General features: G+C 48.3%; 1 protein-coding gene across 1 annotated transcript in view; it reads right to left on the reverse strand.

The window, feature by feature from the left end:
- Positions 1-6,247: 6,247 nt before the first annotated feature.
- The window catches only part of LOC144130148 (uncharacterized), an 82,196-nt gene continuing 70,586 nt past the window's right edge, over positions 6,248-17,857 (reverse strand). Inside the window, exon 6 of the mRNA XM_077664160.1 lies at positions 6,248-6,609. Within this exon, the coding sequence (XP_077520286.1) occupies positions 6,321-6,609 (289 nt within the window). The 3' untranslated portion in view covers positions 6,248-6,320. The remainder of the gene's footprint in view (positions 6,610-17,857) is intronic.

The raw sequence follows: 17,857 nt of genomic DNA on the forward strand, positions 1-17,857 counted from the left end.
TTTTATGTGGTTTTGCAATAGAAATTGAGCTCATGGAAACTCGTTAAATATCTTTATGTAATTTAAGTACCAAAATTAATTTTAATATAAATTCCTGAAAGCGGTTGATGAGGTTTCAAAACGTTATTTCTGTCGCATTAAAATTTTAGTTGTCAGTCAGCCTTTTTTCGGGTCTTTCCTTTCTCCTGTGTTGCGTATTTTGGCTGCTTTTAAAATTAAATTCCCCAACCATTTGGGGCGCAGCTTCCCTGCAGAAATTCAGTGTGCAAAACTGCACAATGTTCTTTCATTAAATAAAATTTTTCAAAATTTGTTATGTTTCACTATAGAAAGTAAGTCCGTACAAACTCCTTAAACTTGTTGAAGCAGTTTCCGAACAGATGTTAATTCCATACAAATTCCTCACATATTTTTGATGAGGCGTTACTACAGAAATTCAGTCGGCACAAACTCCTCAAAGATGTTGATGCAATTTCGCGGAAGGAATCTATTTCATACAAAGTCCTCAAATATTTGTGATGACGTTTCACTCTAGACATTCATTCCGCACAAGCTATCCAAATATGTTTACGCTGTTTCAGAACATAAGGGCATTCAATTCAAATTCCTCAAATAACGTAACAGAGAAAAACCACACACCTGGGAGGAATTATTCAGCATCATTGAATAAGAAATGAAAATTCTTGTGGGAAGAGAGCTACCGACGGGACGCTGATGCTCATATCATTTGTTTAATTGACATTGTAGGCCTCTGAGCTGAGCCTCGAGGTCTCACCTGTATACCTGGGGGTGGCTGCGGTTCGATTCAAAACCACTTAACAATTTTAGCATTCAGCACAGTGTATGAGCCAGATGGCCTCGGTGTGACCTGTACTTTATATGATTTTTGTGCTCACTTCCTCGATCGCTGATGGAGCGCCCGGTCTTACCGATATAAAAGTGGGCGTATGATGCTGGAATATGAGATACTACACCAATGCTGCAGTGACCAAACTTTCATTGCTTTTACTGAAAGCTTTTTTTTCCTTGTTTACTTCTTTTCAAAGTCCACCTAGCTTTATGGACTTGGGTAGCCTTGAAAACATCTTCATAGGGTATCCTACAGCGCTTAGCTTTTTCACCTGTGCGGGGACAGTGGTTTTCGTTTTATGCACACATGACGTTTGCAACGCGACTTTTATGCACGATTTTGTGATCCTGCGCTTGACAACACTGAAGTGGGACGACTCAAAAAGCAGTAGGCTTCTCCATGACCACAGCGAGTACACTCAATACGCATGGTCATTAGAAATTACGACTTCTAGATCTGAGTCTATCTTTAGTGGAAAGCTCCGCATTCAATTGTAAATAAAGACCAGTACAGTACACGTCAAAACAAAGGAAATTAAAACAGAACACCATGGAGAATGAACACCTTAATTCAGTAGATTAAGTCAAAAGATGTCTACCTTTCAGCGCATCGAATGCGTGCTGATGCCAGCCATTGGATTTATCTTTCCATGAATGCCAGAATATTGCAAGAAAATCTTCTTGCACACTGCAAAAGCTGTGCGTGCTGACCGATCACTGATGAAGTCGCCAATGTCTATCAAGCAGCAGAAAGAGCAGAAAAGGAAATGAAGGCCTTTTTCTTTTGCCTGGAGAGTTTCTTATATACCAGGTGTTTCAGGGAAGGTGATCACTTGTATTTAAATATAGGGTTTTTGAGATAAGCAGAAGCTTTTTTCGGTATAGTAATGCCGGCGTTGGCGGACGTCAAAAAACAGGCGAATCATCTTAGCTAGGTAAGTGATGAACTAATTTCTAATTACCTTTTTAACTATTACCAATATGCACCTGATTGGAATTAGAGATTTGTAGCCGCTCGTTATTAATAGCCATATCAGCTTTTAGAATTTCGAAGATGGCATTACTCTCACCGCTGTGGCATGAGAAAATTTGGCTACATCGTGCTAAAATACACGCACTTTCGAAAAGTATGCAGGCAAAGCAACCCCTCCACTGGTCGTAATTAGTCGAAATAGCCAAACTTTGTCTTGCCGCAGCGGCGAGAGTAATGGCGTTTTCGGAATTCTAAAAACTGATATGTCTGATTACTAACAGCCGGCTAGAAATCTCTAATTGCAATCAGGTGCCTATTGGCAATAGTTAAAAAGTTTACTATTAGAATTAAGTTAATCGCTTAGCTAGCTTAGATGATTTGCCTATTTTTTAACGTCCGCCAACACTCATATTACTGTGCCGCGAATTTCTTCTCGTTGCCTCAAAAATGCTATTCTTAAACACGAGTGATCACGTTCCCTGAAGCACCCGGTATAAATGATCAGCGAGGAAACAGTTCCCAGTGTACTGGGAAGGGAAAGAGCAGTCTAGGCTTTAACGCGCAATCGCTATTGCTGTAACGAATATTACATCGAATTGAATGAGCAGCAACATTTTTGTGGAAATCTGACAAACCGCACCTTTAGTTACACATCACCATGTTTAAATAAAGGTTTAGTCATGGATTGATCTCCGGCAACGTGACTAACCGTGTAGGTCGTGAAAAGATGTTGCAGGACAGAAATCGGGTAGAAACTTAACTAGTTTTCTTATTGAGAGGGCGAATATTTGTCTGAGCTGGTGTTTACATGAACACATGTTAGCCGCTAATTCCTCGTGTCCTGATGAGGCTGAAAGATTCTTCGTTCCTGTATGAGTGGGTACGAGTATGAGTATGTGATGTCATTAGCTATAGTCCATGCTTGAGTGAGCCCGGCTCACTTCTTAGTATAAAATGTAGGAAGTGTGCATAAAGCTGAAGGAAAATGAATGACTATTTACCAGCTAGTATTGCATGCTGATATGAACTTGCGAACTTAAAATTAAAAAAAATTGTTTGCATGAAATTCTCGACAAGCTTAACAAATTCATCCTGTGCAGAACAGTGCGCGATTAATTGTTCCAGGCTGTTCTGTTCCCTTGCTGCAACTCAAAGGAATGAGTATTTAAAACAGATTCGTATAAAAATTCCTACAACCGGCTGTATTGCTGTGGTTGGTGTGAGAGAGTAAGAGTGAGTTTTGTTTATTTTACCGAAATAACACTGGGGAAAATAAAGCACCTGTAGTCAGCGCTATAGTTCCGATGCGTTCGCTATAGAAAGAGACTCAGTTTTTCCTCAAAGCTGCATGGAACGCTTCCAGCAAAAGTCAGGAGATATTGCTTTCAGTCGTTGCAAATGTGATCAGGTGTGTTAATTTTCTTATAAAGCAAAAAAAATATATATAGCTATGGCGTTAACAACTGCAGCAAGTTTTATTTCGTAATCTTTTTTTTCAACCTTCATTATGCTATGAAAACAGAAGAAGATTTTTTGCGAAAGCAATTACGTTGTATTGCATTGCTACAAAGAACGAGGCAAGTCGTTTGGCGTGTACGGGAAACCTGTGGCGGGGCGACTTCGGAAGCTGGTTAAATCATACAGAATACATTAAAAATGTATATCAAGATTGAATATTTTATTTTGGAAGCCAAAATTCACTCTTGTTATCAATAAATCAAGCTCAAGCATACTCTATTTCACCCGTAACCTGGAAAGATGAAAGGAAAATAAATTAATGCGTTAAGAATGCAGCATGCTTCAAAAGTCATGCAGTTTGTAAAATTTCTGAAACTTTTTCGTGCGAAGAGATAGGCGGTCAACTGGCTATGGATATTGCCTGAGACTGCATTGCAAAGCCTACAATAAATGTAGGAGTGAAATCGCTGCCACTAAAATGATAACGATACAGCGTCGCTTCCAATTATATTCTTCTCGCGGGTGCACTACGGCGATGTCTGTTCTAGCGTATCACGGAACAAATCGAGGCGAGCACTGTTCTAATTATACAGCAGTAGCAATCGATAATATTTTAGCAAGATATTTCTGCGAAGCTGCGCTTACGTGAACCGTAAGAAAAAAATCTCCCCCCCCCCAGGTCAAAATTCACTGCTACTGTTAAACCACATCTGCGCAATCTGCTGCAAGATAAACGAGAATGAATAGCTCTTGATAACTTGCTAAAAAAACAAACAAACTTGGAGGACACTAAAGCAGCATTAAGGGTAGAATGTGATATCATTAGAGATCTCTCTCTCGCAAGCACTCCTTTACTCTGACTTAGGTTACGCCTATACTGTCGCATTGAACGGATGTTGCTCAGTGGTTCAGAGGTAGAGCGAACGCTTCGTGACCTAAAGACAGCGGTTCGATTCGCGCTTGGCCGCCTTTTTTCTTTCGAGGAAAAAGCACCTTTTTTCGGCGGTACTTCCGAATGGTGGTTGGATGAAGTCACGACACTCTCGACCAATCAGAGTTGCCATGACGTCACTACTACATCGCGATTTTCTTGACCTGTTGACTTTTTCGTGACATGGACGGACGAGGTCCGCTTTTTTAGAGAACGGATCTTTTAATGCTATCGCTCTGCTGTAGCTGCTGCAAGCCTTTGGTACATTGTTTCGTTTTTTTATGCTAGCCTTTTTTATATCTCACGTCTTACTTGCGGCGCACGTATCGCTGCAGTTTTTTCCCCACCCCTGCAGCTATTCGCCACGGGTAGCTGCTGCTCCATTTCCCCACTCCCCACCGCCTCCCTCCATCCGGGTCGCGTGGAAGGTGCGCCGCCGTGCGACCTTTGCCTGCGAATGTGGCTTTGCGCGCACATCAGCCTGCGCAGATGGATGCGGCGAACCAGGCAGGTTAGAATTTGTTCCGTTGCAGCGACGAGCAGGACTTTGAATCTACAAAACTCTCATTACAAGTAGGCGCCTAACAGTAATAGTTAATATGTATATCAGCTAGCGATCTTGCAAAAAGTTAACAAAAGGCCCCTGTTTTCGAACGTCTGCCACCAATGACATTACCATGCCACAAAAGCTATGTTTAGACGTAAAAAAACCTACTTTTTAAATTACTGGCTGAATTTCCTTAAGTACCTTGTATAACAGTAAAGGATGTTGCTGGGCTAGTTGGTTTAGCATCTTAAAGTGTGGAAAACCCTGGCACGAGAAAATTCACACACACAATAAAGACGAAGAGACGGCGGACAGACGCCTACTTCCTGCTGATTATTGCACGAGAAAGGCGAAAGTGAAAGTGGGCGAAGCTTGAGGCAGTAAATGTATGTGCTTTTCTCATGCAATAGACAGCTGGAAGTTGGCGCCTGTCCGTCGTCTCCTCCTCTTTATTGCGGGTGTGAATGTTTTGCGCCAGCGGTTTCCGAGTTTCAAGGCCTTGTGTAATTACGCCTTACGTAAATTCCTGACGAAGAAAAGAGGACAGCAGGAAAGGACGCGTTTTATAACAAGGAGCAGACAGGACGATGCCGAAAAGGCTTGCACGAGATAGGGTGTCAGCGTTGTGTTTTCTGCGGCCACAAACTGTCATCCCTGTGCGCCGATAACTCTGCAAATAGGAGCACAAAAAAATGCAATCTCAAGCACCAGAGCATGTTTACCACATGTACAACCATTGTTGTATACTATCCCCTCGTCCTGAGGAAAGGCCTGCATCGCCCCGACTGGATAGTGCATCAACGACAGCTCAAGACAGAGCCGCACATCGCTGCAACCGTATAACGACTTATGTGCCTAAACATTACGACCTTGTTAAACACTGTACCCCCGTTTCGAATACTGTCAGGATCATCGGCCGCGCAAAAACACACGACGAGAAATCAGAGCAACATTTAATATCAAGAAGTTAGGCACTAAACCGGACAGGTTTGTTGCGAGAGAATACACTTTCATGAACGGCACATAGATTGACAGGAGCAAGATGTCAGCACCTGCAGTATAATATGTTTTTGTTGATTTTTTATCGGCGTTGTTTTTGCTTACGCGCTAGTGCGCCCAACTCTTTCATGACAATTTTCACCCATTAATATTCAGTTATGTTTCCAGCTTCATCCTGTCTACTCTTTTGTATTGTGAACGCGTCTTCTCTTTTTTTCAGCTAAAAGTTAGTGACTCTTGCTTCGTATTTTTTATGGAATAAAGCAATAAAGACGCCTGAAACCTGAGGTATAATATGCCGCTTGGTGCCGGACGACGGGCGAAAAGCTGTTTTCACTGAAAGTGATACAGTAAAGAATGGGCGAGAGCCATCGGGAAGCCGTTGCACGACGAGCCTCCAGCATTCGGCCATCGGTCATGAAATAGGCTTTCTCTTGCCCACTTCTTTGGCGATTATGTAAAATTCTACACAAAAGATGAACGCATAAATTTGTATAATATCATTGTCCACGAAATGCACGGCATATTTAACAGGCCACAGAACATCATGTCAACCGTGGTTTTTAAACGAACGTTTTGATGACGCTAACCGCATGAAATTTAGGCCGCTTATAAGTTCTGATCACCACTGGGATGCTCACCGCTTTGTATTCGAATATCTTATCAAAGTTAGAAATTGACAGCCGTACAATAAAAGTTGGCGCTGTTTGGTGAAATTGCGAAGGGTTGCTTCCGCCGTCTTGATAGGTGACGCTGATGCCGTTGAGATAGGCCTTTATGAGAATCGTCATACGCCGTTCTGGTGGGGCGGTGTGCTTCATAACCGTCACTGCGCCCCGCATAACGGTGACTCTGGGGAAGAAAATGCAAAAAAGGAGAGGATAATTGTTACATGTTTGCACAATAAGGGGCTCCACAGTTGTGATCAACAAGTAGCGCCGGTGGTAAGCGGAAAGCAGAAGACGCTGCGAACTTAGAGGTTGGAATGGCGATGAAAACATTTTAATTTGGTCTTTAATTGGTGGTTGGCTCCCCAATTCCGGGAGTCCACTGGATAGTGCAGCCGCTCTTGCCCTTTCGGTCCGCTCCCTCTCAAGATCTGAGCTGGGCAGCAATTCCTCTCACCGCTCAGTTGCCGGTTGTTTTATCGTTTCAACTTCTGTGTTGTAATGGCCTGCCCAAACCATGTGGTATAAGACCACATCGGCGCCATGGTGCGTGCATTGTGACTTATAGCTTTCTGGCTAGATTACGAGAAGTTAAAACTTCTCGGAGGACCGCATGTCTCCGGTGCGAGGTAGGCCCGCCATAATGCAAGGAAATTAGCGACCCACCCACTTTTTGCCAGCGAGGCGAATTGGAATTTCTCTGTAGCGAGGACATTGAATATACTGCTGTTCAGACTTGCCCGTTTTACTTCCATCACTCGAAGGAAGCGCGAAAAGGGACGAGCCCGCAGGTAAGACGATGGCAGAAGATTGCATTTAGAACGTTTGTTGTCTTTTTTCAGTCAACTTATTACGAAAATTAATAAAACTTGTGGTAATAGGTTGCTTTTACTTTCCTTTGGCAGTGGCTGAGGCAGCGGTAGCTTGCACTCAAGCACTGATATTTCATCGTCTTGCACACTACTTGCACACCTTCATTGCTGTACCTTTCAGCAGTCCTTCGTTGCTGCACCTTTGAGCAACTCTTCGTTGCTGAACATTCGTCGACTGCTGCTGCCTCTCCTATTAAGAAGTGATCATCTCCTCTCTGACGTCCCTGTATGCGTAACTTGCCTACTGCATTCTACCGCCAGGGGCAACGTGGCTTAAAAGAACAAGCAAGCACCAGCCCTGTTCACTTTCTAGGCGGCTGCGGCAACTGTAGCTTGCACGCAAGCACTGGCATTTGATCGTCTTTCAGGTTGTGTGTGTGTGTGTGTGTGTGTGTGTGTGTGTGTGTGTGTGTGTGTGTGTGTGTGTGTGTGTGTGTGTGTGTGTGTGTGTGTGTGTGTGTGTGTGTGTGTGTGTGTGTGTGTGTGTGTGTGTGTGTGTGTGTGTGTGTGTGTGTGTGTGTGTGTGTGTGTGTGTGTGTGTGTGTGTGTGTGTGTGTGTGTGTGTGTGTGTGTGTGTGTGTGTGTGTGTGTGTGTGTGTGTGTGTGTGTGTGTGTGCGTGCGTGCGTGCGCGTGTGCGTGCGTGTGCGTGTGCGTGTGCGTGTGCGTGTGTGTGTGTGTGTGTGTGTGTGTGTGGGGGGGGGGGCAGAGGAGGCCTGCGCTTGCACTTCGCCCCCGTGACCAATGATCTTTTGGCTCTCAATGTTCGATTTCCGCTCTTTGGAAGTGGCGCCTCTAAATGGTCAGATTGCAAAGATATACCACGGCACTTTATTTTTCGCAGGCGTTTCGAATCTGAAAGGATTTCGTGACTTTCATTTGAACTTTTCTCAGCAGCGCAGCCACCTTTCCGCGGATTGCTCCCGAAGAATAATCTATGCGTTTTTCCTAGTTCATTCCAGTTTAGTGTCCCTTTAAAACTCTCAACTAGCACCATGAGTGTACTTCTTTTCCCTGGCCGTGTCAGAGTGGCGCTGCTCCTTTCCGTGTTCGCACATGAGTACGGACTGGTCACAGGCTGCCCCAAATAATTATTTGGCCGTTTTCAATCCAGACCACGTCACCGCAGGACTGGGACAGCGAGGAGCCATGATTACTTGTGTTGTTAGTTTTCTGAGTGGCCATTGAGTGGCTAAGGCGCGTTAGTTTTCTTCTGGCGTCACATATTAAGTCAGTATAGTACCACATCAGGAAAGTGACGCGAAAAAAAAAGCGGATGGCAAGTTGAGCGCATTGAGAAGGTCTGCGCGCTCTAGGTCACAAAATGCGGCGCGCTTATTCAATTATGTTGTGCTAGAATTTGCATAGGGCTTTCGTTTTCTCAACAAGCTATGTGGCCCAGGGGTCCGCACTCAGCATTATCATTTACTGCATGCCTGATTGACTCAGTGCTCTTCAGTCATGCTGCTAGAAATCGCAAACTACATCAGTGTTCACGGACAAGGACCTCTATTGATCCGCGCTAAATATCAAAAACGTAGTTTTATTGATCCGCGTAAAAAGGCCGAAGGAAAGCACTGGAGTCAAAAGGGTGTCTTAAAGAATATCGAACAAAAAACTCAGAAGCTTTAGAAAGGGCGTACGAGTTTTGCGACATGGCACAGGCGCGCATTTTGGCACCGATTCACCAAATAAATATCTGCCAAGCAGCGGCACGCACTTCCAGACGAGCGCTGTGGCACAGGCGTGCTATTTGGGCCGAACCGCATACTACTTGATACTCTCGCAGGCACTTTGATCCGCCGCGCTTTTGAAAAACATCTCGAAAAAGTCCCGCAGCTTCCGGAGGAGCATGACACGCCTGTATCGGCAGTTGTACTTCGCCTTCGGGCAGGGATCATTGTGCAGGTCCGCATCGACGTCGTACGCGGCGATGCCGAAATCGACGTCGACGAATTTCGCCTTGGCGGCGCAGAGCTGCGGGAACCAAACAAAAAATACAACATGATCAGCTGTGCACACACTACACTCACTGCGCATTTTTTAATGAAGTTATTTTGCTAAGTCAGTCCGCTGCATGGCCCAAGGAAAGCGGCGATTTTCACGACCTCAAGGGGGACCTTAATTGATTAAATAAGCCGCTGTTACAGAGGACTGCTTCCAGGGTCAGCCTAGAGAAAATTTCTCTTGTTTCATTATGTCACAATAAACTCGCGCTTGCTTTTAGATCATGGCAAACCTCATGTAAACCAAACAATTGTTTTTCTCCAGAGTAGGAAAGAATGAACGACATGCAAGAACTGATTCAGAATATTTTTTGCTTCACTGGCGCCTAAGCAGTTGCTAATACTGTGGCCAAAAATGTTTCTTGTATTATTCGATATGAATCAGGAACAGCGTAAAGGACTCCAATACGTTAGATACGACGTAGAACAAATTCGGGCTTCTCTCGAGTCTGAAATCAAAATATAACACGAGGACAAAAGGAAGAGCTTAGATTTTTTTGGCAACAAATTTGAGGAAATGACAGCTGAACTGCCGGCCATTCGGGAAGAAAATGAGATTCGTGCTCATAATTCCTGACTCGCATCCGAATACGAAATACACAAGACACGAGTGGTAGAAAGAAAGCAGAGGATTTTGCGACTACAGCAATACTACATAAACAAGAACCATGAAATTAAAGGCATCCCGGTGTCTGTATCAGAAAAAGTTGCAAAAATCCTAGGTAAGTTTAGAATGGCAATAAATCAGAATCTGCCACAGAGTGCAAATAAAGCAATGGGAACGAGTCTAACATTAATCTCCACTTCGTCATCCGTTCACGATGAAGTAAAGCAAGGAAAGTACACCTTTCTACCGCTGACACTGGTTTGTAGACTCGTCACAAGCTTTCGTAAACGAACATCTGTGTACAAAACAGGAAAAAAATTGCTAGTAATGACTGCTACAATGAAAAAAGGAAAGGACAAAGAGAAATATTGTTGCAAGAGACTGAATCCTCATGCACTGTCTTATGGGACAATTCACGATGTGTGACGCAGCATAACAGATTTACGTCAGCGCGCCCTTCTAAAGCAAATGGTTCGGGAGAGTTATACTCACCGTGAAGCTGCCGCGACTGTTCGGAAAAAGGGTTCTCGCCGCAAGAAGAACTCAAGATAGTCAATTGAAAAAAGCAACCACACCGACGCGCCCACGGCACCTCCTTCTCAACCTTCTCCCGTGCCGCCACGTCCAAGTTTGTCCACTCAGCGAAATATCGCCAAGGATAATCAGACCTCTTCGTGTCTGATTATCCTTCGTGATGCCTGGCCAGCGCTTCCGCCGCAGCGGCCTGCTGAGCCTCCTCAGAGCAAGCTCCCATCGCCGAGCTCAGCTGGCGTTAGAGAACGGCTCCAAGAGCAAGATCGCCAAGCCCTCGTGATCCTTCGGACGGTGCTAAACTCCATTCGCCCTCTGATACAGGCCCTGCAGTCGTCAACCGCCCGAAGCGTCTTACTGGTGCTGGACTCTCTGGTTCCAGCACTACAAGATCTTTAAAACAGAATGGCTGGCCAGCTTTCCACGTTTCGTGCGGAAGTCAAGGGCGCTGCGGTCTTCCAGTGGAACGCAAGAGCCTAAAGTCACGAATCGCAAGTTTTCGGCAATATGTTTTCGACAAGCACTTCCCGATATTAGTCATCTGCGAACCTAACTTATCCCAAGCAATCAGGCTTTCCAGGTACGAGCCCTTCTTTGCTCCGACATGCGGGGAGCGCAGCAAAATTCTGGTCAACATCCCCACCGGCATTAACGTACGTTTGCTGCCCAGTTCAACCCCACAATGAGAATCAGTACTTGTGTTTCATAGTCAAAAAAGGCTCCAAAGAGTTCACACTTATTACGGCGTATGTCTCCCCCTCCTCTCAATTGGACTTCGAGAGGTTGAAAACCATTATGAAGGCGACCCGGGCTCCTTAGATTAATAGCGGAGATTTCAACGCCCACCGCCTACTGTGGGGAAGTCCTATAGTCAACGCCAGAGGGAGGAATCTGGCCTTTTTGCTTCAGAAAATGAACTTTTCGTAATGAATGACGGCAGCCCGACATACCTGCGAGGCAGATCATCAGCCGTTGCCTAGACTTGACGCTTGTTTCGCGGTCTCTGCGCCGGCGTGTATGTGGCTTTGTGATGTGGAGACCCACGGGAGTGACCACATACCCACCTACCTCAAGATTCCAGGGCTTGGGCCGTCCGCCCAAGCTAAACACGAGCACATCGATTTGACGGCATTTAAAACTCGAATGTAAGAGGCGTGTAAAGAAGCCCTCACTTCTAGTCTGGCGGACATTATAGCAACAGCAATGAAGGCTGCTAGAGGCTTCCTCACATCATCTGAAATGTGCACCGAATTTGGTAGCGAATTAGACCACCTACGTGCTATTCGTCGGCTTGCAGAAAGACGTTAAAGACGGACCAAATGCGTAAGGGACCTCAGAGAGGCGCGTCGTGTCCAGAGGAAAATCAAGCGACGAATGGACACGCTGGCGGAACAACGGTGGCAGTCCTGTCAATCTCTGGATCCTCGAAAGCCCATGTCCCTCACTTGGCCGAGAGTGCGGGGGCTTCTAACGCTCCCACAGCAAAGACAGCCTTTCTATGCGTTGGCTCTACTTTAAAACCGTCACGAGATTGAAGTTTCAACTGACTTCTGCAGGACAGTCGCGGGTGCAGTGACTACCTCGGGTTCCCAGCGTGCTCTTCCTGCATCACGGGATTCAGCGATGAATGTTGTCTTTACTCGTGAGCAGCTTGATGCTGCCCTTGCAGAAAGTGCGCGTTCGTCTGCACCAGGTCCAGACGGCATTACATATGCTGCGCTGTGCCACCTTGGCCACGAAGCGCGTAGAGAGATACTCAGCCTTTACAACCACTCGTGGCAAGACGGAGTTGTCCCTCCCAGTGGAAACCCAGTCGCATGATACCATTACTAAAAGCAGGGAAATCCCCGCTCGACCTGTCATCATACAGGTCAATAGTTTTGGCCAGTTGTGTGGGAAAAGTCATGGAAAGAATGCTTCTGGCGCGTCTTGAGTGGTACCTTGAGCACAATATCGTGTATCCTAATGCTATGGCGGGTTTCCGACTGGGTCGCTCCTCTATAAATCACGTCATTGATCTTGTGTCCACAGTACAGCAACAAAAACGCCAGAAGCGCATGTGCGCGGCAGTTTTTCTTGATATCAAAGGTGCTTACTATAACGTGACACATGAGGTCATCATTTATGCGCTAGAGGCTGTTGGAATCGGTGGACTGATGTATAGGTGGATCCAAGCTATCTGACCAAAAGGACATTTTTTATTATCTGTGAAGATTGCTCCACACCCGTGCATTACACCTACCGGGCGTGCCCCAGGGCGGAGTGCTCAGTCCTACTTCGTTTAACACTTATAAGACTGCCAAGGTACCTACCTAATACCGACCATATCTTTATGTATGCCGACGACATCTGCATCTGGGCCTGCTCTGTGACGCGTCTCCAGGTGCGAGCAAGACTTCAGAGGGCAGCAACAATAACTTCCTCCTATCTCCGAAAGCAAGGTCTGAGAGTGTCGGCCCAGAAGTGCGCTATAGTAGCATTTACGCGCAAAAGTATGACTCGTTATCCACTAACTATTGACGGCCATGTCACTACCTATCGTGCATCTCATCGTTTTTTAGGAATTGTTATATATCTGAATTTATCGTGGAGCAGGCATTGCAGCTTCGTAAAGAAAAAGCTAATCTCCATCACACACCTGCTCAGATTACTTGGCGAAAAATTATGGGGTTTGTCGATTCCAGCAATGATGCAACTGTTTAGAGCACTCTTTCTGGGATTTTTGCGGCATATTCACTAGTGCTTTCAAGCACATGCAAGACGAATTTGGGTGCCCTCCAAACTATACAAGGTCAGGCACTTCGCACATGCCTGGGTCTCCCTCGCAGCGCATCAACAGTTGATACCATTGCAATCGCCCAGGACTACCCACTATCGACGTATATAACCCGTGACACCTTGCGGATCTATATACGGCATATAACAAGGATTCGCCAGCACCACCTTGTGTCAGTAGCGAATAAAAGACCACACGCAGCGTTTTCAAAGGTTATAGCGGCCCACCGGTCCTCCATCCCATCACAGTTCACCCCTGAAGCACGGCCTTCCTCTGCGCTGTGGTGTCTGCGGGAGCCATGCGCGCGCTTACAATTCCGGGCATAACGAAAAAATCGAACTTATCGACATCGGCCAAGTTAATTTTTGCTTGATGTTGAGTGATTGATCGATCGATGTTGGTGACCGACAGATCGATGGTGTTGATCTTGAAGTCTTCTGATGGTTCGGTGATCCGGCGACACGTTGCGGAACAGACTGGACAACTTCTTCGGGACACCAGCTCTTTATTGTGCGGGCGCTCACAGGCGACCTGCCCTCCGATCTCCAATCCTCCGTTCGCGCCAAAAACTCGCCCTTAAATCTCTTCGCCCAGCATTCTGGGGACCCTTTTTGTAACCAATAGGAAATGCGCTTCTCAGAGCCAATCAGGAGAATTTCGTTCCAACTGAAGGAGCCAATAACACGCCGGTGCTCACGTTGTTGTTGTCGCGCGGGCACCGCGCGAATTCCACGAAGACGTTGCGCATTTCCGCTTGGTTACAGCACAGAGACACAAAATCACTAAAAACGCCAGCGGAAGCTCAGGGAAACCGAATACCCAGTCCGAAACACGCACACTGCCCTGGTCGCGCTCCCCACTTCTGCTGCCTGCTCCGAGGCGTCCGGCCCGTCCCGCGGCCGGTCCGCCGTTGAAAGCAATAAATTTACACGCGACCCCCTCTCGAAACGCCAGGGGTCCGCGCGTCGGCCGCGTCTTGCGGCCCGAGTGCGACTTTACCAGGACAGGCCTCCTCACTGCCGGTTAACCGTCGTTGCCGCCATCTGCCGCGTTTGTCTCAAAACAAACCCATTTCGGCGGCGCCTGGATGGCGGCTTCTCGAGGAGCTCTGAAAAACATCCAACACACACAAAACCAAGGGGGCCAAGCCGCCGGCTTCGGGGTGCGCGCGCGATCGGTCCCTGAGCAACAGCTCGACAACTTAACTCCTCCTTACCGAGAATGTTGTGCGTACACTCGCTGTACGCAAAACACTACGCATGTTACAACAATGAAAAAAAAATGCGAAGGGATTTACAAAACAAGACATGCGCAAAAGCACACCGAAAATACACGCAGCTACCACATCTAACAAGAAAAACTCGGGTCTTAACGACAGACTCGACTCTTCGTGCACGGTCACACCCTTCACGAGGACAATGCTAATGACAATGCTAATGACAATGCTAATGACAGTGCTAATGACAAATACTCTCAAACTTGTAACTAAGACAGCACATCGTTCTCGGGGCACCCAAACATCTGTAATATGCAAACAAAGACAATTCCGAGCAGTTTATACCACACTGTCCGTAATCACTGAAGCACGCAAGGTAAAATCGGCATAACTGCCGCACAGGAACATTCGGTCATGTCCATGTCTGTAGTCCCTGAACACTGTGAGTCCTTCCAACTCTCGATCCCCCACACCCACCTACTGCATCCGCGCTTACTCGAGCCTTTTGTTTCATCTCGAAACCTGCTACCGAGGCTAGTTGCGTTGCATATCTAGCGCATGGCTCCGTGTTGCGACATTGCGAGGCGGTTAGGGGTGGAGTGGGCATGGCCAACGCAGCCTACGATTCAGCGGCGTCCTCCCGGGTCGAACACTTGCACTTGCCGTCTACGACCGAATATCGGTGCGGCACAGGCGGTCCGCGCAGTGACCTTCCGTTTGCGCTGCTGTCTATCCAGCTTACGACGCTCGTTGGCGGTCAGCGCACTCAGGCCACTTGCCATCACGATGGACAGACCCATGTTTTCTGAGGGCGTCTTCGTGCTTTGCGTGCTCAGCGGTGGTAGCGTGTTTACGCCAGACGCCAGCCCCTCGAGCTGCATAGGCAAATCCACTCCAGGATCTTGCCGTGATTTGAGATGTTCCGCAAATTTCCACCGTGTTTTCGTGCTCTGCTCACGAGAAATGACGCAGACACTGTCCCTCCCAGCTGATCTGCTTTCGTATGGCAATCTCTCCGCCGTAGCACTGCCCGTGCCTCTGTCCGCTGTCTCAGAGCCGCCTCTAGTCAGCTGCGACCCCTGCGCCTCAAGCGGCGCCGCTACCGCTGAGCTCGATGTTTCATCCGCGTCATTGGTGAAACACCCAAGACGCACTGCTTCCACGTCGATGCGCAAAGAAAGTTCACACTGGACACCTGTGCCTGGCGAGCCGCCTTTCTCCTCATGCCCATGAGGTTCAGCGCAAACACCCTTCGCGCCCTCGCGTGCATCGCCCACCGGATTGGTTTTACCGACGATCTGATTGTTGGCATTCCCGTCCACGGCACTCATCTCCAAGCCAGCAGGTAGGAACTGCTGCTCGCTTTCAGCCTGAATTTCTGACTGCGCAACGTCCGGCAACACAGCGCCAGTGATATCTACATTGTTTGCCGGAATTTGCGCTTCGCTCGAAGCGCTTTCGATCCCCACCGGCTTCAAGCTGCAGCAACTAACCAGCTCCTCTGTTACGCCGCTCAGAGATTCGCTGCCATCTCCTCTACCCGGAGGGGGTGATCGGCTCTGAGCTCGCTCTAGCGGTGCCACCTCCTGCTGCGCACTTTGCTCTTTAAGCAGAGATTCTTTCATCTGCCTGTACTCTTCTTCGGCTATCGCCAGTTCGCGCTCAAGAGATTCCAGGCTGACATCGTCCAGCCTGGACCGTAAGGCGCGCCTGGCGTAATGTCCACTCGAACACCTGAATGCGGCAGCGATCTCTACGTTGTTTTCCGGGACTTGCGCTTTGCTCGAAGCGCTCTCAATCCCTACCGGCTTCAAGCTGCAGCAACCACCCAGCTCCTCCGTTACACCGCTCAGAGATTCGCTGCCATCTCCTCTACCCGGAGGGGGTGATCGGCTCTGAGCTCGCTCTAGCGGTGCCACCTCCTGCTGCGCACTTTGCTCTTTAAGCAGAGATTCTTTCATCTGCCTGTACTCTTCTTCGGCTATCGCCAGTTCGCGCTCAAGAGATTCCAGGCTGACATCGTCCAGCCTGGACCGTAAGGCGCGCCTGGCGTATTGCCCACTCGAACACCTGAATGCGGCCATCACACCCGTTGCTCCCTAACCCTGCGGCTCGAGCGCTACGGAGGCAAGCAAATGGGAAGGGGGACTCACTCTGCCGTCGCGTCGCTGCCCATGGCTCCTGCGACCTCTCCGAACCTCTCAGTCAGATGCCGCCACGTCCTTTCCAACGGCTGCAGCACTCTCTTCCTCGGAGGCCTCTTGTTGCCTCCTCATTGCTCCGCAGATTTGCACCAGTCTTCGTCCAGGACTCTCCTCAGCTGCCGTCCCCTCTTCGACTCCAACAGCTCCAGAGACTCCGCACCAGGATGTCGCCTCTCTTCACTCCCACCAGCCTCCGAAGCCCGTCACCAGGAGCTCGCTTGCCTCCTCCGCAACGGCGCCCACTTCTCGCGATGATCAGCCGCCGCGCCGGGGCCTCTCACCAGGGTGTCGCCTTCCGCTGGTGTCCCATAGTGCCCGTGTCCGTGTCAGCTCCGCAGAAAGCCGCCGGAATCATCCTGCCGACTGCGCCAGTTAATTTTTGCTTGATGTTGAGTGATTGATCGATCGATGTTGGTGACCGACAGATCGATGGTGTTGATCGTGAAGTCTTCTGATGGTTCGGTGATCCGGCGACACGTTGCGGAACAGACTGGACAACTTCTTCGGGACACCAGCTCTTTATTGTACGGGCGCTCACAGGCGACCTGCCCTCCGATCTCCAATCCTCCGTTCGCGCCAAAAACTCGCCCTTAAATCCCTTCGCCCAGCATTCTGGGGACCCTTTTTGTAACCAATAGGAAATGCGCTTCTCAGAGCCAATCAGGAGAATTTCGTTCCAACTGAAGGAGCCAATAACACGCCGGTGCTCACGTTGTTGTTGTCGCGCGGGCACCGCGCGAATTCCACGAAGACGTTGCGCATTTCCGCTTGGTTACAGCACAGAGACACAAAATCACTAAAAACGCCAGCGGAAGCTCCGGGAAACCGAACACCCAGTCCGAAACACGCACACTGCCCTGGTCGCGCTCCCCACTTCTGCTGCCTGCTCCGAGGCGTCCGGCCCGTCCCGCGGCCCGTCCGCCGTTGAAAGCAATAAATTTACACGCGACCCCCTCTCGAAACCCCAGGGGTCCGCGCGTCGGCCGCGTCTTGCGGCCCGAGTGCGACTTTACCAGGACAGGCCTCCTCACTGCCGGTTAACCGTCGTTGCCGTCATCTGCCGCGTTTGTCTCAAAACAAACCCATTTCGGCGGCGCCTGGATGGCGGCTTCTCGAGGAGCTCTGAAAAACATCCAACACACACAAAACCAAGGGGGCCAAGCCGCCGGCTTCGGGGTGCGCGCGATCGGTCCCTGAGCAACAGCTCGACAACTTAACTGGC

Source organism: Amblyomma americanum, chromosome 4 (genome assembly GCF_052857255.1).
Source record: "Amblyomma americanum isolate KBUSLIRL-KWMA chromosome 4, ASM5285725v1, whole genome shotgun sequence".
Classification (NCBI taxonomy): Eukaryota; Metazoa; Arthropoda; class Arachnida; order Ixodida; family Ixodidae; genus Amblyomma; species Amblyomma americanum.